Source organism: Mizuhopecten yessoensis, unplaced genomic scaffold (assembly GCF_002113885.1).
Source record: "Mizuhopecten yessoensis strain PY_sf001 unplaced genomic scaffold, ASM211388v2 scaffold716245, whole genome shotgun sequence".
Classification (NCBI taxonomy): Eukaryota; Metazoa; Mollusca; class Bivalvia; order Pectinida; family Pectinidae; genus Mizuhopecten; species Mizuhopecten yessoensis.
The window spans coordinates 404,462-428,917 of NW_018480020.1; the positions used below are offsets into that span (position 1 = coordinate 404,462).

General features: G+C 38.0%; 2 protein-coding genes across 2 annotated transcripts; one reads left to right on the plus strand and one right to left on the minus strand.

Annotated features, from left to right (window-relative positions):
- Positions 1-2,920: 2,920 nt before the first annotated feature.
- LOC110442293 (NFX1-type zinc finger-containing protein 1-like) lies at positions 2,921-23,575 on the minus strand. The gene is made up of 5 exons (XM_021485822.1): positions 23,364-23,575; positions 6,762-13,051; positions 6,182-6,258; positions 5,453-5,566; positions 2,921-4,985 (listed from the first exon to the last, which is right to left on the minus strand). Exons 2-5 carry the CDS (start codon positions 12,958-12,960, stop codon positions 4,536-4,538), a joined length of 6,840 nt encoding a protein of 2,279 aa, XP_021341497.1. The 5' UTR covers positions 12,961-13,051; positions 23,364-23,575; the 3' UTR covers positions 2,921-4,535.
- On the plus strand, positions 17,538-18,023 carry LOC110442294 (uncharacterized mitochondrial protein AtMg00860-like). Its single transcript, XM_021485823.1, has one exon. The coding sequence runs from the start codon at positions 17,538-17,540 to the stop codon at positions 18,021-18,023; it is 486 nt and encodes a 161-aa protein (XP_021341498.1).
- Positions 23,576-24,456: the final 881 nt, after the last annotated feature.

Here is a 24,456-nt window from a genome sequence, read left to right on the forward strand (position 1 = left end):
AGATTTGGCTCAATACCAGTGTCTCTCACGAAGGATATTCTTTAGTTGGGACTAATAACAGTGTCTCATTAAAAAAGAATAGTTTCAAGTTTTGCTCAATGCCAGTAACTCATCAAGATAGACATCCATCAGCTTGGCCCCATGTCAGTGACTCAAAAGGAGGATAATTCCATAACAAATGATCAAAACTTAAACACCGAATAAGATGAAACGGAAACTATTTATTTTACTCGATTGCATGTATACATATGATTTGTTTGGCACTACGATTCAAAGGTATTTTATTGTAATATTTCAATTAACTGATTGACACAAAACATTTACTGACTATGATAAAGAATTAAAAAGCAAAACATTGACTCAATTGTGAAGATTGACAAAAATTAAACGAAATTATGCTTAACGGCAATACAAAAAAAGTAAAAGATAAAGATTAACAAAATAATTACTAATGCCCCGGTCACACATTCACGGATTGTCTCGCCGGATCCACTACGGGTGGAAATTCACGGTTAACCCCGGAATAGTCTATATCCGTGGTCCGTTGCGGATACACCACGATTTGACTACGGATAGGGGCTAGTTGACAACGGGAAGTGATACGGATTGCTACGGTTGGTACGGTTTAGTACTGAATGACACGTGTCACGGCGTATGCACTGCGGATTAACAACGGTTCGCTGCGATTTCAGTACGGGTTAGCACAAATTAAAACGGTCTGGCACGGATAACTACGAACTCGCACGGACCTGCACGGTAAGCAATCCGTACAAACTCCCGCGCTCGCGTGTTCATTTCACAACCTTTATTTTAATTTTAGTACGGTTTAGTACAATTAAGTACGTAGTTCACCGTAACACCGATCCTTCGCGCCTTGAGGCCGGGGATGTACTACGAATAAGGAGGGATAATTACGGGTTATTACGGACTACAGCAGATTCGTGCGTTCTGCTACGGATTAGTAAGGATGCACTACGGTTCTCTGATCAGTGGTGAATTTTTGAACGTGCTCAAAAATTGTCCCGGATATACAAGTACTACTACGATTGACCCAGGATACAATACGGACAGCTACGGAGAAGATTGCCACGAATGATGCCGGATCGTATTCATGGCTAATCTGGCGTCCGATCTGTGAATGTGACCGGGGAATAAGAAGCAGAGCTGAAAAATATAATCTCGCACAACATAGAGTTGACTGAATAACAAAGATTGGCACATTACAAATTACTAAATTATGAAGATTAACAAAACACCTACTAAGCAATAAAGATTTACGCAATAAAAATGTAACTCAATAATTAAGATTCACACAGCAAGGCTGGCGTTCAATAATTATGATTATCACAAAAATGTAGACTAATTATTAAGATTAATTCAAAAATTGTAGCTTAATAATTGAAATTGACACAACAATCTGTTGCTAAATAATTAAGATTGACCCAACAAAACTGTTACTAAATAATTTAGATTGACACAGCAAAACAGTGCTAAATAGTTAAGATTGGCACAACAAAACTGTTGCTAAATAATTTAGATTGACACAGCAAAAAAGTTGCTAAATAATTAAGATTGACCCAACGAAACTGTTGCTAAATAATTAAGATTGACACAACAAAACAGTTGCTAAATAATTAAGACTGACACAACAAACCTGTTGCTAAATAATTAAGATTGACACAATAAATCTGTTGCTAAATAATTAAGATTGAAACAATAAAACTGTTGCTAAATAATTAAGATTGACACAACAAAACAGATGCTAAATAATTGAGATTGAAATAACAACATTCCATTATTTAATTCAGATCGGAACAGCAACTGATGCTAATGAAGTAAAATTGACACGACAAACCTGTAACCTAATAATAAAGATAAACACAACAAAACTGTTGCTATTTAAGTGAAATTGAAACAATAAACTGACACTAATCAATTTAGATTCATACAACAGAACTGCAACAAAATAGTTAAGAATAACACAACAAAATGTTGCTCATTAATAAAAATTAAAACAATAAAACAGTCACTTAATAATAAAGATTGAAAAAATGCTGCAACAATGCTGTTGCTTCATTGTGAAGATTGATACAACAAAACAGCCGCCCAATAATTAAGATAGACAAAGTTAACATTAACTAACTAATGAAGAATAAAACAAACAAAACTGTAATAATAAAAATAAACATTTCTGTAAAATTTACAAAGTAAAATCAAATAAAAAATAGAAGAAAGAACTGAAACATTAGGATTTACACAACAAAATTGAAAAGTCCTTAAGAGGCTTTTCAACAAAGGGAAATAATTCCGATTTAAACAATTTCTGTTATAAGAAAAAAATTCTACAATTGAATTGAATTGAAAAAGAGCACATGAAAACATTTTATAGATTTATAGATATTATTTGTGATATATAATGATAATTCACAAAAAGAACATCTGAACATTTCATAGATATTCTTTGTGATATATAAGAACTATCCCCAAAAAGAGCACATGCAAATATTTTATAGTTATCATTTGTGATATATAATGTTCATTCACAAAAAAAACATCTGAAAACATTTTATAGATATAATTTGCTATATATAGTGAAAATTTACACAAAACAAAACTTTGTGACATATAAGCTAATTCACAAAAAAACACATTTGAAAACGTTCTATATATATAATTTGTGATATATAATGATAATTCACACACCAACAGAAAATACATCTGAAAATATTATAAAAATATAATCTATGACATATTAAGATTATTTACCAAAAACATCCGTAAACTTTATATAATTATAATATGATAAATTGAGATAATTCACCAAAAACATTTGTAAACATATACAATTATACAGAGTTATAATTTGTGATACATATTATAACAATAACATCTGTAAACATTATATAATTATAATCAGTGTTATGTAGAAAGTTTACCAACGCCTATAAACAAATGGTCAGTGTTAATAAACATGTCAAATTAATGTTATTTTTACCAAAGTAACTGAACGAACTAATAATGGATTCTCAGAGATTTTCCAAAATATTTCTTTGCAAATAAACCGAAGAATGATGAATTTGGAAATTTCTAGTTTCGTCTTTCTGTCGCCTTTTTAATCGATTTTGTTAGCTAAACGTCCTCCTCAATAATTGCAATAAAATAATATCAATGCTATTATAAATCGCGATCGTAATATTTTCTCTTGCTCATAAAATAAATTTGACTTTCAATAGAAAACAGTTAAAAGGACAGTTATCAACGATTGACCATAAAACACTTATAATTTCTATGTTTGTGCTAGCCATTATGTGATTTGTCCTGTATTTGAAATAATTGAATAAAGTAACATTTTGATTTAAATTACATAAGAAAACAAAATCAAACAAAACAAGGTTGTTTCATTATCATAAGAAAATAACATGCAACTAATAACTGATTGAAGATCGTAAAGCAAAAAATGATTTTTTTTTTCTTTCAAATACAATATTCTGTTAAAGTGGCGATTTGCGTGCTATGGAAATACTCGCGTTTATTTTTTCGTGGAGTACGCTAGCACGAAAATATCCACTTGCGAGTAGATATATGTAGATTAAAGATAAATATATATATAAATATAAAGATTAAAGAACCATTTCCAACTTGAAAACGCCCGCGATCAGTAAAAGAGTCGCCTTACGAATAATTCTCATTTACAGCACTTACAAGATAATGGGCTTCAACACATCAACTAGGAAACAAATAGTTCCTGATCAGTGATATTATAAATTTTATGCAGGAAACATGGGAATGTACTACTTCTATATAGTATAATGGAGGGTATTAAATTCATACAAGTAAAACTTAATAATTAAAATATGAATATTCCAAACTGGTTACATGAACCAATATTACAGGCATGCCACCTATATAAAGAACTGTGTAACAGTAGAACGTGAAATAATAATTCACTAACTGAAAATCTTTTGCATAAGGATATGAACCTTTAACCCTTTATGCTGTTTTTTGTTTACAAAAATGGTTTTCAAATCTATTGAAAAAACCAAGGTATACAGTAACAAATTCGCAACATACACACAATCTGGATAAAGCATGGCTCATGATATCCTTGGCTATGTCTCTATTTGCCATTTGTATTAATAATGATAAAAATGAGAAGAAACAACTTCTTACAGCGAAGTTGAAAATGACCAAAACAATAAAAGGCAATTTCAAGTTATTATTTTTACAAATCAGTAGAGATGAAATAAAACAACTTACCCAATAATAAGCAACAACACCTACTAAAGGTACAGCATATGCTTTCAAAATATATACAAAATAAAAGTTTTCGTATAAAGGATTTTATGTCAAGACTAAAAATGAATGTAACACTATGTTTCTCTAATACAGAAATAGCCTGTTTACTACTTCTTGGAAAGCCAAAAATCCTAATAACAAACGTTTCCTCTGGTACATCGACGTGGTCATTCTTTTCGCCGCCCCTATCAATTTTCTCTACTTTCTTCGGTAGCCCGAGGCTCAAAGTTTTATGACCTTCAATTTCCTTCGGTAACCCGAGGTTCAGCTTTTCCTGGTCGCCAGTTTCCTTCGGTAACCCGAGGCTCAGCTTTTCCTGTCCTCCAGTTTCTTTCGGTTGCCCTAGGCTCTGCTTTTCCTTTCCTCCAGTTCCTTTCGGTTGCCCTAGGCTCAGCTTTTCCTGTCCTCCAGTTTATGTCGGTTGCCCTAGGCTCAACCTTTCCTGTCCGCCAGTTTCTGTCGGCTACCCGAGTTCCAACATCTCCTGTCCCCCAGTTCCCTTCGGTTTCCCTGAGGTCGAAATCTCCTGTCCCCAAATTATTTTTGGTTTCCCAAAGGTCATCATCTTCTGTCCCCAAGTATCTGTTTTTCACTGTTCGCCTTTTATCACCAAATTGCGACATAAATTGACTTTGTGGTTCATCTGGTCCTGCAGTAAACTCACCCAAGGTAGCTACATATGGCTCCAGCTGTTCGAAAAAAGATGGTACATCAAATGTGTAAGGATAAGATTGTGATGGAATAAAGACTCTAGGGGTAATTTACTTGTTATTGCTAGTCATACGTTTCCTGAGTGCTTATTGCATATCATGTGATATATGGGTTCAGCTTATCAACTGATGAACTGCATAAATGTAATTTTAATACACTTCACCTATGCATTATTTTAATGATAGAAAAATATATAAATACTACTGTTTATAACAAAACATTACGTCACAAGATATTGTAAAACACAAAGCTCGTCTGGAAAATGGTGTATTAATTCGTTCAAATCAAAACAACATACCGGCATATTTATATGCAAATATATATGAGGAATATATAGTCATTTGACTGCAGATGGAATATTAATTAATTGAAACTGCATTTTGAAGATGTATATCCGGAAGAATAAACCATCATATAGAAATAATCCTGCTAAATTCACACCTACCCCGGTACTTTGTTCTAATTGCTGTCTACTCTCTTGTCGACTTCGTGTGTTACCATCTTTGTCTTTCACTTTCTTTGATGCAATCTGGTTGCGTATTTCTTTCATAAGGTGAAGCTATCAAAAAACAGAAACGAAGCAGTTAAACATAAATCAACAGGATGAGAAATATTTAAACGTAATATACAAGTTGAAATAAAGTGGACATACCGTATCAGTACCGTAGTTGAAGTCAGGCTTGTGGTATGTACAATGTAAGAAGGTATATCGAGGTGGACAGGTATATTTCTCTAGACCGAGAGATGTAGGCCTAGTCGAGTGGATCTAGAAACGTTCTAAAGCCAAACAATTCGTACTCCTGTTTACTGTAACTGTTTTGTTATACTAATCAAAGCACTATTCTTACTTTAGTTTAAAACATAACCTATTGAACGCTCATGCTATCGGCTGCAATTTTTTTCATGGTTGGTAAATACTGGGTCGAGTCAGACCATTTCAAGCTCCACACGCATTTCCGTGAGACTGTTACGGTAACTGACAAGGGAGAGCTAGTCTGCAGAGGTGTTTTCGATTTCGGACTAACACAGAGCTGATAAAGAACTAACATTTTGGGCAGGTAAATAAGGGCAAACAATGGAATGCAGTTATTTAATTTTTGTATACATAAGTCAAACAGAAGTATATTAAATTACTATAACACTCTTGCTCCTCTAACGACTCGCACTATCTTACCATCTCAACAGTCCATTTGGTCCCAGATGAACATCCCAGACAATTATCTCCTGCATAGGATGAAGGTCGGACATGACCTTTGAAATATATGCAAAGAATTGTAAACAAAGAAAAAGTTAACATTAACTTTGAAATTTCCTATAAAAAACAATCTAGGGTGGAAATCAACTGATCGCTTTGAATTTGTTTTAAAAGTTTTCTTTATTTACTTTTGTTCTTTTGTTTTATCAAACTTTGAAGGTACACATATATGAATTAAAAAACCGAACATTTTAATAAACAGAATTGAATACAAGAAGGTAAAATAAATTCAAATAAAAAACATTTGAATAAAAGAGAATACATATAACATATATACATACATAGATTAAGATAAAAAGTATCCAAGATCTACCGCTAGACGTCTCTGCTTTCTAGGGTTTGTTCAGGCGGACTGATGTGATATATATATATGTGACTTAACACAAAGTTTACATATCTAAGAGTTACAAAACTCGTTCAAATAAAGGAAACATAGGGTAAGTATAATGTAGTCGCATCCCAAAACGAACAAAATTACGGGGTTATGTCAACATTATACCTTTAATGCAGCGTGTCCAGTCGTCCAAATGTATGCTGACACCTCGCAGCTCCGGACAGTCAAGCGACTGGATGGCCTCGGATGAGTCCGTAAGGAACGGCAACAGAAGTTCACGGAATTTCGATAGATCACTTTGCGTGAATGTCTGTTTTGTTATAACAAAAATCTCCACTTCCGTCTGCGTCTGGAGTTCTGTTGTTATTGCTTCGGTTGCAATGCTGGTTTTGTGGTTCATGTGTTGTTTTTTAAGTGAATGTTTAATCCTTTTATCACCATTTTCGCCTTCGATTTGGACGTTATCGTCGGCAATGTCGTGGTCGTCGTCATCATCATCATCATCATCATCATCATCATCATCGTTTTGATGCTCACCATCTGCAGCATCATCATCAGAATCGTCGTCCGATCCATCACTGTCATCAGACTCATTGCCTTTTGAGTACATGTGTATCAACAACTGAACAGCAGTTAACTTCCGCAATCTTTCATTAAAGGTAGCAAACACACTGGATCGTGTAGCAATGGGAAGGTCATCCAGAAACGCCGACAAACTTTGTATTGTGTACCTTAGCCATTCCTGCCATTTAATATGATGATTTTTGTCTGTGTTGAGATTTTCGTTGAGGTACAAGAAAGTACTCAGCCTCCGTAAGTATGTTCGGATATCTGAGACTCCCCCTGCTACCATTGGGAATCGTTGCTGTTTTGTACAGCCTTTTAAACATGATAACAGAATCTTTTTGACAGCGTCTATGGCATGCCATTGCTGTTTCAGCTGATGACTATATCTCGGATGCCAATGCATAACTTTGTCGCAAGATGGACATCGCAAAACACTGAAACCATTTTCGGTATCTTCCTTTAACAGTTTATCTAACAACGAAGCATCATGCTCATGGCCACAGTCTAAAAGTCGTACCAGACGTATGTCCTCGTTGCATGTCTGAGTGAACTCATTTCGTCTGTCAGGCTCACATACAATGCAGAGTCTCGGACAAGGTTCGCCACAGTAACCCATGCACGGATGCGAACATTTCAACATAAGTGGGCACCGAAGATTACACGGAGGCCTGTTACATTCCTCGTGACATAAGCGAGAACAGTTGTGATGAGGACACTGTAGAGAGCACGTCTCTTTGCAGGGCGGACAGTCTTGTGAGCACGGATGTTCACATTTGCGATGCGGACAGTATCTCTCACATTCGTTGGAGCAAATGGAACACAATCCGCATGTTGCACTCTTGCAATGATGGCCGCACACGAGAAGTTTGTTGCATGGTTGTGTGCAATATGCGTGGAAAAGTTTCTTTGAACAGTCGTCGTCTTTTCCAGTACAGTGGTGTCCACATGATAAGATGTGAGGACAGCATCCTTTTGAACATTGCCGCACAGTCTCGGACAAATGACACTGAGTCGTTTCAGAATGGCCACACGCAAAATGCAATGTCACTTCGGTAAAACATGTCAGCTTACATTTGTATAATCTTTCAGCTTTTTCCATTTCAACTCCATGCATATTTTCCTCACAAGAAACCGTCTTTTGATGTCCACATTTTGTTAAAGTAAGCGTCTGGAGACAATGCAGATATAGTGCTGATGCCCAACAGAACATTTCTGTTACATGTCCACATTTCTGAAACTTCTTTGTTATCCTCTTCATGCAAGTTACTGGGGCGTCCATTTTGTTGCAAGGGACAAGCTGTTGATGGCCACATGGAATGGTCTTTAATACATTCACAGTACACGTAACGTTTCTTGCTGAACACTCTTGATCTTGTTTGTGTCCACAGACGAGTGTCTTGTGCACGATAGTTTTGCATAGCATGGAGCGTGAGGGGGTCAATGAGCACATCATCGCAATCATGTGACCACACAGAGGGTGTTTTTTGGGAACAATTTCCTGACATTGTTGCGTCTGAGGGGATTCTTTGCATTTCATGTTTTGTGAATGACCACAAAGAGGGATTACTTTAGAAACAATTTCTTCACAGGGTACTTGCAACCACGCCGGGTCGTCTTCTGAGTGGCATTCTATCAGCAATTGATGACCACATTTCGGCAATATCTTCTCAACTAGAAATTCACACTTACAGGGAGTTTGAAAGTGACACAGTTTGCTGCAAGAGTGCCCATGATGACACTGGAAGGTGCAGGGCTTTATACAGTTAGCATACCGAGAACCACGACACATCACTTCCTCAACATGCATGCACAGGAATGTTTTTGTTACGAGTTCCTGACATAAGTTTTCGCGTTGATATGTTTTTGAATCTTCGTGACAGGCAATTTGATAACGGTGTCCACATGCCCCACCAACAAGTGACACTTTCTGTTGACATTTAAAGTCGAAGTTTACGTTCGAACAGGGCAATTTTGCAGTGTGTCCGCAGTCCACGAGTATTTTTGTGACTAAAACTTCACAAGAGTTCCTAGCTGGATCCGCATGGCACTTCATTTCAGCTTGGTGACCACAGGGGAGAACTTTATTCACAAAGACAGAACAAACACAAACTTCCGAAAATTCACAACACCGCACAGTTGTGACATGCCCGCAATGAAGAGGTTTCTTCATAATTTTTTGACAGTTGCATAACTTCCCGAGGTGACATGGTTTATTACAAGGATGACCATTAGGGCAAGTCTCAGTACATACTGCCTTGCATTTATATGCGGTATGTTGTCTGTCCATTGGATGGCAAGCCAGACGACATGAATGACCACACGGTAGTATGAATCCACACGGTATCTGACATCCGCCATCAGGTGCTCTGGCAAAGTCTGCAGATGCTGTCACCTGTACCCCGTCTTCATGTGGGCGGTTTTGGCAAAAAAGAGGCAGGGGATCACCGAACTGCTCTGCTTGTTTGACTTTGTTTACAATATGTGACCATTGTAAACTGCACGCAACAAACATGTCAAAGTTTCCAATGACATACAGTCCTTTCTTAGCTCGGGAGAGAGCGACACATATCCTGTTCGACCTGGAGAGAAACCCAATCTTTCCTTCTTTATTGCTTCGGACGAGTGACAGCAGAATTATATCGTTTTCCTCTCCCTGAAAGTTGTCTATGGCAACAGTTTTGACGCCCGTGAATTCCTCTTTTGGCATGCAATGACGAATAGAAAACATCTGACCAGTGTAGGCAGCTAACACTGTAATCTGATTGCCCTCGTATCCTTGCTTAAGCAAATATCTGCACAGCTCAGAGATAAACTGTGCCTCGTGCCTGTTTGAATAGCTTTTAATGTCATCTGTGTAATCCTCAGGACGGTTGTGATTTATGAAGAACACGTCTTTTTTCACTCCCTTGATATGCTCATAATCCAGAACATTTTCATTATCCTCCAAAACAGGGTATATATCCCGAACAAGTGTTGATATCTCTGGTCGCATTCTATGTTGCCGGTGTAGACAATGGTTTTCAATTCCATTGTTCAACATGCGTTCAAACATTGAAAGAGACAGGTTGTATTTCATTGCCAGTTGCATGACTGAAGGTTTCGGCTCTAGTTGTTTATGATCCCCTATCAGAATGAGGTGTTCACACTTTGGATTGAGAGCGGTGACAATGTGGGCCTCTAACACTTCCGCAGCCTCTTCTACAATTACGATCTTTGGACCAATTTCTTGGAGAATGTCATGATAACGTGCGGCACCTGTTGTCGTCATGGCAATGACTGTTGATTTTTTGAAGATTCTTGCATCTGATTCTTTTTTCTCTTTTTTGTAATCTTTCATAATTTGCAAGTGTTCTTTTTCTACGTGCGGCATTTTTTCAAGTTGCATTTTCTTGTATGTGTCAACCCAGAAACGATACAGCCTCCATCGTCTTTCTAGCTTGAGCTTGTTCAGACTACCACGGAGTGATTTGACTTCCATTGCTCTCATCATATTCACAGAACACAATTTCGACAATGTGATGTCTGCTTCCTGCTTCAAAAATGATTTCAATGCGTCATCTATTTGTGGCATATACTCATGTTTCGGTTTCAGGATATTTTGAATTTCCTCCTTGATATCAAGCCCAATCTTCACATGGGTTGCTAAATGAAGGTCGTCGTCGTCGATACGCCTCTCTTCTTCAGCTTTATCGGCTTCTGTGTCTATGAAATCCTGATTAACTGCAGTTTGTCGATTGGCGTGGTCATGCTTTGGTTGTTTTGTTGTTTTAAGTGATTTCTTGTATGCTTGGCTGGCCTTTTTTATCCATGGGCCTTTTCCTGCCTGTAGCCACTGGTAAAGTTTTTGAGATGATGCATGGGGTGTATCACAGACGAATGCATTCGCGTGCCTTTGCGACATGGCAGGCCTAAGTATCTCGAATTCCAGTATTGTGGTTTGCAGGTTTCGTAAGCTGAAATAGATCGTTAACAGTTGAGTGTGTAGCTGGGTTGCAGTCTTTTTCAGCTTTGCAAGTTTAGTGTAGTCACAGTGAAGGTCTTTTTTGTGATACTTCAGGCTAAAAGGGTCGATTGTTGGATTTTTACATTGATTGCCTACTCGCACTATTTCATTTTGCAAGAGCTCCTTGTTTTCGCCTTCAAAACAACCAACAATTCCTTCAAGGAATTGATCGAGGGCATGGTTTGTGAAACAAACTACAAGCAATTGGTTATTCTTTTGATCTGAGTTTTTTCCCAATAGTCTAGTAGTTAATAAACCTGCCTCCTCTGTTTTGGAAGGCTGACTCCATCCGTTTTTGTTATGCAGGAGAGTTTTTACAATCTGGATGCCAACATGTGTTTTTCCAGTGCCTGGTGGACCTTGTATAAGAACAAACTCCTGCGTTAGGGCAGCATGGTAAGCTACGTACTGGGACTGGTCGAGGTGGAGAACATCAGCCGTTGGCCACTGGCTCATAGGGTCATGTAGTCTAACTTGGAGATTATTCTCTGTTTTCCTTTCAGTATCTAATGCTGTTGTCAGGAGTCGGTCAGAAGCAATTGGCTCCAAGTCATATTTTGACGAATCATTTTGTAGGTACCTAGGTGGATTCATGCTGTTTTTACAATCAACGATGTATTGTTCTAACGGGAGTTTTTCTATGCTCTGCAGACCTTCTAGAACGTGCCGGTAACTTTCGAAGAAAGCAGAAGATTCAACCATTGTATATTTAGTATTGAGTTGAATTTCGGTAAAAGTGGGGAAAATAGCAGGAAAAATGTATGATACAGCGAGCATTTGTCTGTCCGGGCTTTCAACTACAGCAAATTCCATTGTATGGAAATTGTCGGCCGAGAAACAAAGAAGCGATCCGTGCAAAAGTCTTTTGGAAGACTTCCAATTAATTTTCTGGGCATGTTGACTATCAAGTGTAACTTGGAATAGTTCCTCTTCCAAGTAGTGGCCATGTTTCTTTACTATTACATTCCTGTAAAGCCTCCCGTTCTGAAGTTGGCGAACATGGCATCCAGTGCTCGTCTCTTGCACGTACTGGGTGATACCTTCGCGTAAGGGACAGATGCAGTCTTCTCTTAATAGGCGGAACTGGACGTCCAAGTAATGATTCAGGTCGTCGTAGCCACCACGTGATTTATTTTTACGTAGAAATGAACCGCGAGATCTTAAAAAGATATCGACAACTCTGGGTAGTATTGGGATGTTACGGAAGTCGTCTGGCGGGGCTTGTCTCTCAAACGGAAACCGAGGATCGTCTTGAGGACAAGACACTAATACCTTCATGACATTGTCTCTCATTTCTGATAGCTTTTCTGACAATTTTACAAAACGTTGTCGTTGTTCTTCTGTAGATGTCATAAGTATGTCTTCTGTTTTTTTCTTTAAGATGATAATCAGAGAAAAAGCGTTGTTGAACAAGTTCGGAAGCAGCTGATGCACTTGGTGAAGTATTTCAACTAAATTATCAATAAATCTGAGAGCGTCTTCTCCTTCAGTATGCCATGTAAACGTTGATGACGTAGCTACCAGCTCGCACATGAAAAACTTTGAACCAACCAGGATGGTGAGGAGATCTATGACGCCTACTTCATTCGTCTTGCACTGTGAGGCCTTTAGCAGGACTAACACCATTTGTATTACGTAATCAGGTGCTAGTCCTGGCCGACTCAAGGTCAACTCTGTCTGCTGTCTCTCTTTGGTAACTAGGAAATCCAGGACGTCTGCGCATGTCTCCGATTCAGTGAGTAACGATGTCAACTGATCGCCAGTGAACATTTGTGGCTCTTTTCCCCATGCCATTTTAAAATCCTGTCGGTATGAGGGATATTATCTACTTACAGTTTCATGTCGTTGTAGCTAAGCTTCTTTTTTGCGCTTGAATTTACACCCTCTGTAATAGAAACACCGTATGTAATTCAGTCGATCTCGTCTTTAAATGTTGTGGTATACAAATTAGTGTATTAAGAATTCCCGTATCACTGCCAAAAAAGACTTTTGCTTTGATAACCATTTAAGGGAAAAAGTATGCATTGCGTTTTACTTTATGCAAAATGAATAGAGAAGGAACAAATAAACAAAAACAAAAAAGATAAAAACAATCAGCGAGTGATCGAAGTGAAAACAAAATCAGCGTGGCTAAACCAGAATTCAAATCCTGGACCTCGAAATGCTATATTGTCCTCGATCCGACTGAGTAACTGGATAACAGAAGAGTTCTTGACCAACTAAGCAATAGTCATAACCGAAACGAAATCAATGGGAAATTACTGTATTTACGTGAAACCACAGTGCAATGGGACAGGAAACCTTAAGGAAGATTATCAATTCAAAAATTTAAAACGAGTATCATAAATATAAATATGTTGACAAACGAATGACAGATTCCCTTTATCATATGAAAAATTTGAAAAATCGTAAACGAGTTTCATCAATCTTATATGAAGGGAAACGAATGACAGATTCTTTTTATCATTTAATACAAAGCAAACTGTATGATTGTGATCTGCAACGAATATTTTGCACTTAGCCACCTCTGAAACGATGAAAATTGCGTCTGCTTCAAAATGACGTGACGTCACATTGACTGTTCCTATTCGGTTGTGACGTCATATGAATACCATGTTCTGCAGTGTCATAAAGCCATCACATAAATTATGTTTATGTAACGTGTGTAATATCACTCCGGAATTGAGGTCACAATCGAATATTGTGTTTACTCAATATTCAGAACGGGAGACAGTTTTGTTTTTATATTGTTTTGTATAAAATGAAATATTATTGAAAAAGTCATATTATAAACGAACGTATTTCAGCATTCTCAAAGTTTAGCGTATTATCGAATTTTGATAGATTAGCGAATTTATGCATTGGTACACCCCGAAAATATTCAATTCCGTCTTTTCGTATTGCAGAGTTATCTTCTCTTGTGAGTAGGTATTGATTGTTACGTCATTGGTTTGTGAGAGGAACGTCATCAATTGTTGAGAAAACGACGTCATTTTCTCACACAAACCAATGACGTAACAATCAATACCTGCTCACAAGGGAAGATAACTCTGCAATATGCAAAGACGGAATAGAAAAAAATACAATAATTTCGATAGGCACTTTCATAATTTAGCGCTTAAATTATAGCACGAAAAGCGTTACCACGAGACTGCCGCAAAAATGTGAACTTTTACAGTATGACAAATATTAAATATGTTTCCTAACCATATAATTAACTGATTACCATATGTATTGGAATCATGATTCCTCTAGTATAATATTCCACCCGATCACATACCTACAATGGGTAAAGCAGTTGTTGTGATAACCTTAAAAGCTACACATAAAGCGGGGAATAACAAATACCATTTTAAGGACTTTGGTATGCACCGGCCAGGGGACAGAACCCATTGTTCACCCAACTTGGGCGAACGCTCACCACTAAGGCCAAAAATGAGGTATTGCCATGCAGGGCACTAGGAAACAAACAGGTTTTTTTAAGAAGTAGAAAGAAATGTTGCATTGGGCAGCATATTAATTGTGGTTACAGATGAAAACCCCGACAGGTAGTGAAATACAACAGGCCTATTCTTTCACCGAACCTGCAGGGGTTTCTGAGCTTGAAAGATTCAGCAAGGCTGGAACAAGTTTCGAACCGTAGACTTCTGATTGATATACTCTTGCTCTAATCGATTAAGCTACCTGGTCAATTGCGCAACAGTAACATCCAAAACGAAATTGAGGGGAGGTTTTACTATATATACGAAAAAACCACTGTAGAATTCTCTATGGTTTCTCCTGTAGTAGGACATTGATCCTTAAATTGAGTGTTCGTACAACATGCGCATATCGTGCTGAGTTAACAACAGCCACTTTAGACTTGAGGATCTCTCTCCAACAAAACAACAAAAAATACGACTCCAATTTTTATATATAGAGTAACCTCCCTTTTTCGGATATATGTATATAATGTGTTGTAGGAAAATGGATTTACTGCTGATTAGGCAACGACAGTGTGATCGAGGGTCAAGGGTGCAAATATCGATATACCCTCTTCGTATTTTTGAACAAAAAATAATGTTGTTTATTGTTTATTGTCTTTATTATAATTGTTTTTCATAATTCTTTTCGCAATGTATGGTTTTCTGTACAGAAATGATTTAATAAAGCTATGGTCACATGAGAAAACAAAAAGCCCAATGGGTCTGTATTGCTCACCTTGTAATAATCTCACAATTGTAACTTCAAGAGTGGACTAAAATAATGCTACAGGCAAAATATCAGTGTCTTGACTGAAGTCATTCAAAAGAACCTATTAAAAGATTAAAACACATTTGACCCTTGTGACCTTAAAAGCCAAACATGGACATTACATTGAACAAACTCTATAGCCTTCCTTACAGAATGCGACTTGTCAAACATCACCCTAATGGCCCTAAACCTTTTGTTTATTTAAAGATTTATGCACTCTGGACCAGATGTGACCTTGAAAGTATATCAAGGTCATTCACATGAACAACCGATCACCCTGGAACCTTAAGTTATTCAGAAGTTGTTTGTGTTAGAAACAGAATTCTATCATAAAATGACTAGTGTAAGTCTAGGTTCGTTTGATGATCATGGATTCCTGTGTGAGTAATATGTATGTACGGGATGTAAGACGACACGAGGCAGTTGAATAAATGGATTCAAACACCGCACTTGTCAAGTGATGATTTAATGAAATATCACAATATGGTGTCAGATTGAGGCAAGTGCAACGACTTCCTGGTATTAAATAGGAACTGTAACATCGATTAGACCAGATGGCGAAGTTTCAGGCCCCAGAGAAGTTTGACTTCAGTCGTCCAAGCGGATGGAACGATTGGATTACGAGGTTCGCGCGTTACAGGACCGCAACCAAACTGCACAAGGATGAAGATGCGGTTCAGATAAGTGCATTGATTTATGCCATGGGCAATCAGGCAGAACATATATTTAAAACGTTTGTGTTCGAGGTGGCCGGCGATGAGGAGAAATACGAGAAAGTTATTGAAAAATTTAATGGCTATTTTATTCCGAAACGGAACATTATGCACGAACGGGCGCGTTTCCACATGAGGAGTCAGGCTCCTCGTGAGTCCGCGGAGGAGTTTGTCAGGGCATTGTACGAAATCGCAGAACATTGTGAATTTACTGAACAGGATGAGTTTGTGAGGGACAGGGTAGTTATCGGAATATCTGACCGGAACATTTCGGAAAAACTACAAATGAAGGGGGATTTGACTCTAGAGATGGCGTTACAAACAGCTAGACAGGCTGAAATATTGAAGGCTCAAATTAGAGACCAAGGTGGACACAAACAAGTGGAAGAGGTTAAAAAGGGCAGAAAACACAGAAAGAAAAGTTACTCCAATACCCAACAACACCATTCACAAGGTCCGTCGTACAATAACAATCGACAGACTCATTCTTATGAAAAGCGAACTTGTTCGCGTTGTGGACACAGTCATGGACAAGATAAATGTCCAGCTATGGGAAGGCGCTGTAGGTTGTGTAACAAGATGGATCACTTCGCGTGCTGCTGTCGGACGAAAAAGGGTGTTGCTGTAAAGGAAGTGACAGAGCAAGATGAATTCTTTCTCGGAGCCATAACTTCATGCTACAGTTATGAAAAAGCATGGGAGGTGACACTTAAAGTTGGTAACACACCAATAACATTCAAGATAGACACCGGAGCAGACACTACTGTTATCTCACAAGCGACATACAACAAGCTTAATCAACGTCCAGCATTGCGTCTCATCGGTTCTATACTTCAGGGTCCAGGAGAAGAAGTCCTTCCATCCCTAGGTAGATTTGAATGACATACTAAGCACAAGGGGAGGCAATTCAAATTCCCAATATGTGTGATTGGTGGAGACAACTCTAGTAACTTACTAGGAAGGAGTGTCGCACACCAAATGGGACTTATAATGAGAGTTGAAGCTGTTACTGATGACCTGTTTGGACCAACAGGACTGCTGGCGTGCGAGCCAGTCAGGATACAGTTAAAAGAGCACACATCTCCTTATTGTATTAGCGCCTCTAGGCGCGTACCATTTCCCTTACTCGAAAAGGTCGAAGACGAACATAACCGAATGGAGCGCGATGGTATCATAGAAAAGGTGACCGAGCTAACAGACTGGTGCGCCCCCATGGTTCCGGTGGTGAAAAAGACTGGGAAGATCCGTATCTGTGTTGACCTAAAAGGTTAAACGAGGCTGTAAAGCGAGAACATTTCATGCTACCAACCCTTGATGATATAGCTCCCAAGCTAGCAGGTGCCAAGGTGTTCTCCATTTGGACGCTTCGCTTTCCGTAGAGTGGCATTCGGAATAACATCTGCATATGAAATATTCCAGCGTTAAATGACAGAGTTGTTGACCGGTCTAGAAGGAGTTGAGGCGATCATCGATGACACGTTGATCTATGGAAAGACTCAAGAGGAACATGACGAGCGCCTGGCAAAGGTCCCAGATAGGATACGAGCATCAGGCCCTAAGCTAAACAAGGACAAGTGCGAGTTTGGAAAGTCCAAACTTGAGTACTTTGGGCATGTCGTGAGTGGGGACGGCATCAGTACCAATCCTGGACGCGTCGAGGCGATAAGAGGATTGGACGCTCCGAAAGATGTAACTGGGCTGAGAAGAGTTGTTGGTATGATCAATTACCTGGGAAGATTTATTCTCGACTTATCAACCATCATGCGTCCCATGACAGATCTACTTAAATCGGACATTGTTTGGCAATGGACGCCGCGTCAACAAGATACGCTCGACAAAATAAAGGGAATGTTGACGAACACTCCAACTTTGATGTTCTATTCTGTGAACAAGCCAACGATCATAGTGTAAGTCTAGGTTCGTTTGATGATCATGCGATTCCTGTGTGAGTAATATGTATGTACCGTATGTAAGACGACACGAGGCAGTTGAATAAATGGATTCAAACACCGCACTTGTCAAGTGATGATTTAATGAAATATCACAACTTTGTTGTTAAGTGTTTTTAAGACAAATAACCCCTGTGACCTTGCATATGAGCGAAGGTCATTCATTTGAACAAACTCCGTAGCCCTTTATCCCAGCATCTTACTGGCCAAATATCTTCAGCCTGTGCCTCTTGGTTATTTAGAGGAGGTTGTTTAATATTTTTAACATATTTGACCCCTATAACCTTGACAATAGGCAAAGGTCATTCATTTGAACAAACTTGGCAGCTCTTCATCCCAGCATGCACTAGCCAAATATTATCAGCATGAGTCTCTTGGTTTTTAAGAAGAAGTTGTTAAAAGTTTTTAACATATATGACCCCTGTGACCTTGAATATGGGCAAATGTCATTTCTTTTCGCAACTTTGTCAGGCTTCATCCTAGGAACCTATCAGCCAAATATCACGCCTCTGGGCCTTTTGGTTCATCAGAAAAGTCATTTAAAGGTTTCAAGAAATTTGACCCCTGTGACCTTGAATATTGGCAAATGTCATTTCTTTTCGCAAACTTTGTTGGGCTTCATCCTAGGAACCTATCAGCTAAATATCACGCTTCTGGGCCTTTTGGTTCATCAGAAGAAGTTGTTTGAAGGATTTAACAAATTTGACCCCTGTGACCTTCAATATAGGTCAAAATAATTTCTTTTCGCAAACTTTGTCAGGCTTCATCCTAGGAACCTATCAGCAAGATATCACGCTTCTGGGCCTTTTGGTTAACCAGAGGAAGTCGTTTAAAAGTTTCAACAAATTTGACCCCTGTGACCTTGAATATGGGTCAAGGTCATTTCCTTTTACAAACTTTATTGGGCTTCATCCCAGCAACCAACCTGCCAAATATCATGACATTTGGCTTGTTGGTTATTGAGAAGAAGTCGTTTAAATGGAAAAGTTGACGCCGGACGAACGACGGACAACGGACGCCTTGCCACGGCATAAGCTCACATTGCCCTTCGCTATAAATTGGTAAAAAAATGCATATTCATAGTTACAGATTTTGGCAGTGGTACGCGGATCCTTAAGCAATATTATCAAACTAGAATGGATACGCGTATCCGATTCAACCGGTTTGTCTATTCTTATATGCAATATTTGCGGGTATAAACACGTTTATGCAGGCCTTGCAAGGCTTTGTAACCTTGTGTATTTAAACCTCACGTTGCATAATAGAGGCGTTATATATACAAAATCAATATAAAACATCAATGCAATTCATTGTTGAACGTTTTGTATAGAGTATTCGGGCCATAGTTTTCCTTAGGCGGCAGTAATATGAGTTATAACGACAGCTATGAAATATATTATTGCGCTTATTTATCATTTAGTGTGTATAGTGTGCGTCATAACTTCAGTTTATTAGTTTTAGTTATTCCTTACAATTAAATTTTAAAATTCAGACAACACTTTGAAGTCAATACCTATATATTCTTTAATGACAAAAACATTTTTTTGGCACAAAACACAACATTGCGTTTAATTTCGCTGCTGAGCAATTTAGACCAATCACTAGTTAAAATAACAAATGTCGCGTCAAACATTGGGAGTTATGACGTCATCACTTTTTAAAAGGTTACACGATACGTTACCTGAAAAAATCTACCTTTAGAGGAATAGCTTACGCTGAATTACATAATATATAGAATGCAGTTGCCACTGTGTGTTTACTTTTGAGATTACCTGTTATCAGTTGAAGTAAAAATATCATAACAAAGATTATACGACTGAAATACTTGGCTCAAGTTCAAATGTGCAGGAAGAAGCAGATAACGGACCTATAAATCAACGAGATAGGTTGTAAACATAAATCTGAAAAATAATACATTATCTCCAATTATGTTATGTTGAATAGTAATCAAAGTTTGATAGAATAAAAGATGGAGATATGGAAGTGAGATATGAAATGCATCTTTGGCTTCTCTCACTTTCTTCACGTTCATTGATTTTGACCCCCCCCCCCCCCCCCCCCCCCCCCNTATCAGAATCGAATGTGGGGAACGGTAATATTGTCCAGATATAAAGGTGTTCTCACCTCTTCACGTCTGCATTTTAGGCTCTTTGAACGGACGTTATGTACATATCACAATTTATTTATTCATTTATGTGCACATTGTCATTGAGATGATTATCTTCTTGCTTAATGTACAATGGTGATGGTAAGCCCTTTTTTGTTGAATAATTATAATAAAACTATTATCCATGTGATGTTATACGCTTTAGAGTAATTTACAAATTATATAGGGCGCTATATAAATGTTGTATATTATCAATATATTTGACTTATCAATTAAAGCAAACATGCCCTTTGTTTCTGTTACAGCAAGTGAAGTGGTAACCATTACCCTTTGAAAACATTGCTAATATTATAACTATTTAGTTTTTATCTATTTATTTTGTAGATAAATTGAGACCAAATTAAACGACATTCACTACAGAAAAATTGTTTCTCCGTTTCTGCTCTAATATGACTGCAAATTGATAATTGATGAATGATCTCACAACTTTTTTTGGAAAAACTGTTTTCGAGAAAGATCTTTTGGCGGTGCGCCATTCTTATACATGTATGTGGCCGTTTTCAGTTGCGACCCGAAGGTACGTTTATACTCATGTGTTTCATGTTGAGTCAGTCGAAACCAGTCCATTTGTCAAAACTACGCTATTTCATGAGTATTGGGAGCTTGCGCGTGAAATTTAAACTTTAGGTATCAACTGACAACGATAACAAATGCAAATGCCACAACAGAAATGTCTGTTGCTAGTGCTAGGCCCAGAAAGTCTTGAATCAAGATATGATCATAAAAAAAATCTTACATATGAACAAGACATGTAAATACGCCTTCATATCTGCAAATACCAGGTAAGAAATATGTAAGAAATGTACACATTCACAAGACCAGTCAATACATCGGAGCATTACATATATGTTCACGAAAGCCATGTCGGCGATGCACCAGAACGCTACAAATATGTACACAAAATACACGTCGGTGATATACCACAACCCTACATATATGTACACAAAAAAAAATGTCGGCGATACACCGGAACGCTACATATATGTACACAAAATACACGTCGGTGATATACCACAACCCTACATATATGTACACAAAAAAAATGTCGGCGATACACCTAAACGCTACATATATGTACACAAAATACACGTCGGTAATACACCAGAACACTCCATATATGTACACAAAATACATGTCGGTGATACTCCAGAATACTTCATTTATGTACACAAAATAAATGTTGGCGATACACCGGAACGCAACATATAGGTTCACAAAATACACGTTGGTAAAACACCAGAACACTCCGTATATGTACACAAAAAATTGTCGGCGATACCCCACAACGCTACATAAATGTTGCACAAGACTCGTCATAAATACACTGGAATACGACATATCTATACACAAACAACACGTCGGCAATATAGCGGAACGCTACATATTTGTACTCACACGCCACGTCGGCAATATTCCGGAACACTTCATATACACCGGAACGCTACATATATGTTCTCACAAGACACGTCGGCAATGTACTGACATGCTGCATATATCTACATATACGAAACGTCTGTAATAAACAGGAACGCTAAATATCTGTACACACACGCCACGTCGGAAATATAGCGGAACGCTACATATATGTACCAACCCGCAACGTCGGCGATATTCCAGAATGCTACATATATATACACAAACAACACGTCGGCAATATAGCGGAACGCTACATATATGTCCACAAAATACACGTCGGCAATATACCGGAAAACTTCATATATGTACACACACGACATGTCAACAATACCCCGGAACACTTCATATATACCGGAACGCTACATATATGTACAAACACGCAACGTCGGCGATATACCAGAATGCTACATATATATACACAAAAGACACGTCGGCGATACCCCGGAGGCTATATATTAACCAACACAAGACGGCAATATACCGGAACACTTTAATTATATACACACACGACACGAGGGCAAAATACCGGAAAACTTTATATATGTACACAAAACACACGTCGGCAATATACATTAACACTTTATTTATGTACACACACGACACGTCGGCAATATACCGTAACGCTACATATTTGTACACACACGACACGTCGGCAATATACCGGAACACTTCATATATGAACACACACGATACGTCGGCAATATACATTAACACTTCATATCTGTACACACACGCCACGTCGGCAATATACCGGAACACTTCATATATGTACAAACACGCCACGTCGGCAATATACCGGAACACTTCATATATGTACACACACGACACGTCGGCAATATACCGGAACACTTCATATATGTACACAAAATATACGTCAGCAATATACATTAACACTTCATTTATGTACAAACACGACACGTCGGCAATATACCGGAACGCTTCATATATACCGGAACGCTAAATATCTGTACACACAAGCCACGTCGACTATATACCGGAACACTTCATATATGTACACACACGACGCGTCGGCAATATACATAACACTTCATATATGTACACACGACACGTCGGCAATATACCGGAACACTTCATATATGTACACACACGACACGTCGGCAATATACCGGAACACTTCATAAACGTACACACACGACACGTCGGCAATATACCGGAACGCTCCATATCTGTACACACACGCCACGTCGGCAATATACATAACACTGCATAAATGTACACACACGACATGTCGGCAATATACCGGAACATTTCATATATGTACACACACGACACGTCGGCAATATACATTAACACTTCATAAACGTACACACACGACAACTCGGCAATATACCGGAATACTTCATTTATGTACACACACGACACGTCGGCAATATACCGGAGCACTTCATATATACCGGAACACTACATAAAAAACCACGTCGGTAATATTCAGAAACACTACATACATTTACACACATGACACGTCGGCAATATACTGGAGCGCTACTTATATATATACAATCAATACATAAAAACTGACATATAAAACGTACAAACGAAACATTTACCCGACACTCAGAAGTCACACACGAAACATTTACCCGACACTTAGAAGTCACACACGAAACAACGTCGGCCATAGTTCGGCAAGCTACATATGACATAATATGAAATTTCAGGGAGTTGTACGTAGTTTTGTTGTGACTGGCATACACTTACGGTCAAACGAGTCCATCCTCTAGCAGAAATTACGCGATTTGTCCCACATCTCTACAACAGGACAGTCTGGAGTCGAATATTTGATCATGGCGGCTAGACGAGTGACCTGTCACGTACATGTATACAAGCAGGTAACTATACCCGTTTGTAGCCCATGACGATTTATGTGTACTGATAACCTTCTTGGAAGTTGATCACGGGAACCTACTACTGTCAATGTAGACTGTTTACGTTTGAAAACACTTTGTACTTTCGCTTTCATTTTCTGTGTAGTACATGTATAGTGCTGTTTTCCGGTTTTCATAACACTTTGTACTTTCGCTTTCATTTTCTGTGTAGTACATGTAAAGTGCTGTTTTCCGGTTTTCATTTTCGGCGTACATGTACATAATGCTGTTTTCTATATTCTTTTATAATGTTTTGTAAATGCATTAAGTATTTTTTTTCTATCAAAATATGGGTTATGATAAAACGCACAACGACGCAATCGTTATGTGTCGTCTACTCGTGTTTACTTTGTCCGTCATTATATCACTATACATTTTTTCAAAATACCAATGGATACGAGGAGACATTTGAACGATCAAAATGTCAAATGTTAAATGTAACATTGTAAACATTGTTTGGCTTTAAGTCACTTCATTTTCCCCAAAAAGTCATTGACAAATTATGATATTATTTCTAATTGATAACCGGATCAAGAAATTAGGTTTGAGCACAAAATCCATGCTTGAGCTTGAGAACGGTTTCATGAATACGGGCCCTGAACTGTCAGAATAGGAACAGCTTCCCACAGAGTTATAGACTCAACCTACAATTAAAGAACTCGAGGTCAATTTAGTTGAACACAAGAAAAATATGGATATGAAATATGACCATTGGCAAATTATAAGTGTTTTATAATAAAATTGAATGTTAATTTATTAAATTATGTATTGTATCATTGATATGGATATAGAGGCAGAAAACTGTCTGCGTCCATCGTTTTTCCTATTAAATCCTATTAAATATATTGCAATGATTTTATAAAAAAAAATTGGGTGTCGTCTGCTAAGCAGGTTGAGTTTCATTTACTGAAACGCACTGACGTTTA

Excerpts from the sequence above, each read along its gene's own strand:
- LOC110442294 (XM_021485823.1), top strand. The coding sequence starts at position 17,538 with ATGACAGAGTTGTTGACCGGTCTAGAAGGAGTTGAGGCGATCATCGAT.
- LOC110442293 (XM_021485822.1), bottom strand. The coding sequence starts at position 12,960 with ATGGCATGGGGAAAAGAGCCACAAATGTTCACTGGCGATCAGTTGACA. Across the intron at positions 5,567-6,181 it reads CCAAATGGACTGTTGAGATG|CTTCACCTTATGAAAGAAAT; the intron begins GTAAGATAGTGC and ends GTTTTTTGATAG. Across the intron at positions 4,986-5,452 it reads AATTAGAACAAAGTACCGGG|CTGGAGCCATATGTAGCTAC; the intron begins GTAGGTGTGAAT and ends TTTTTCGAACAG.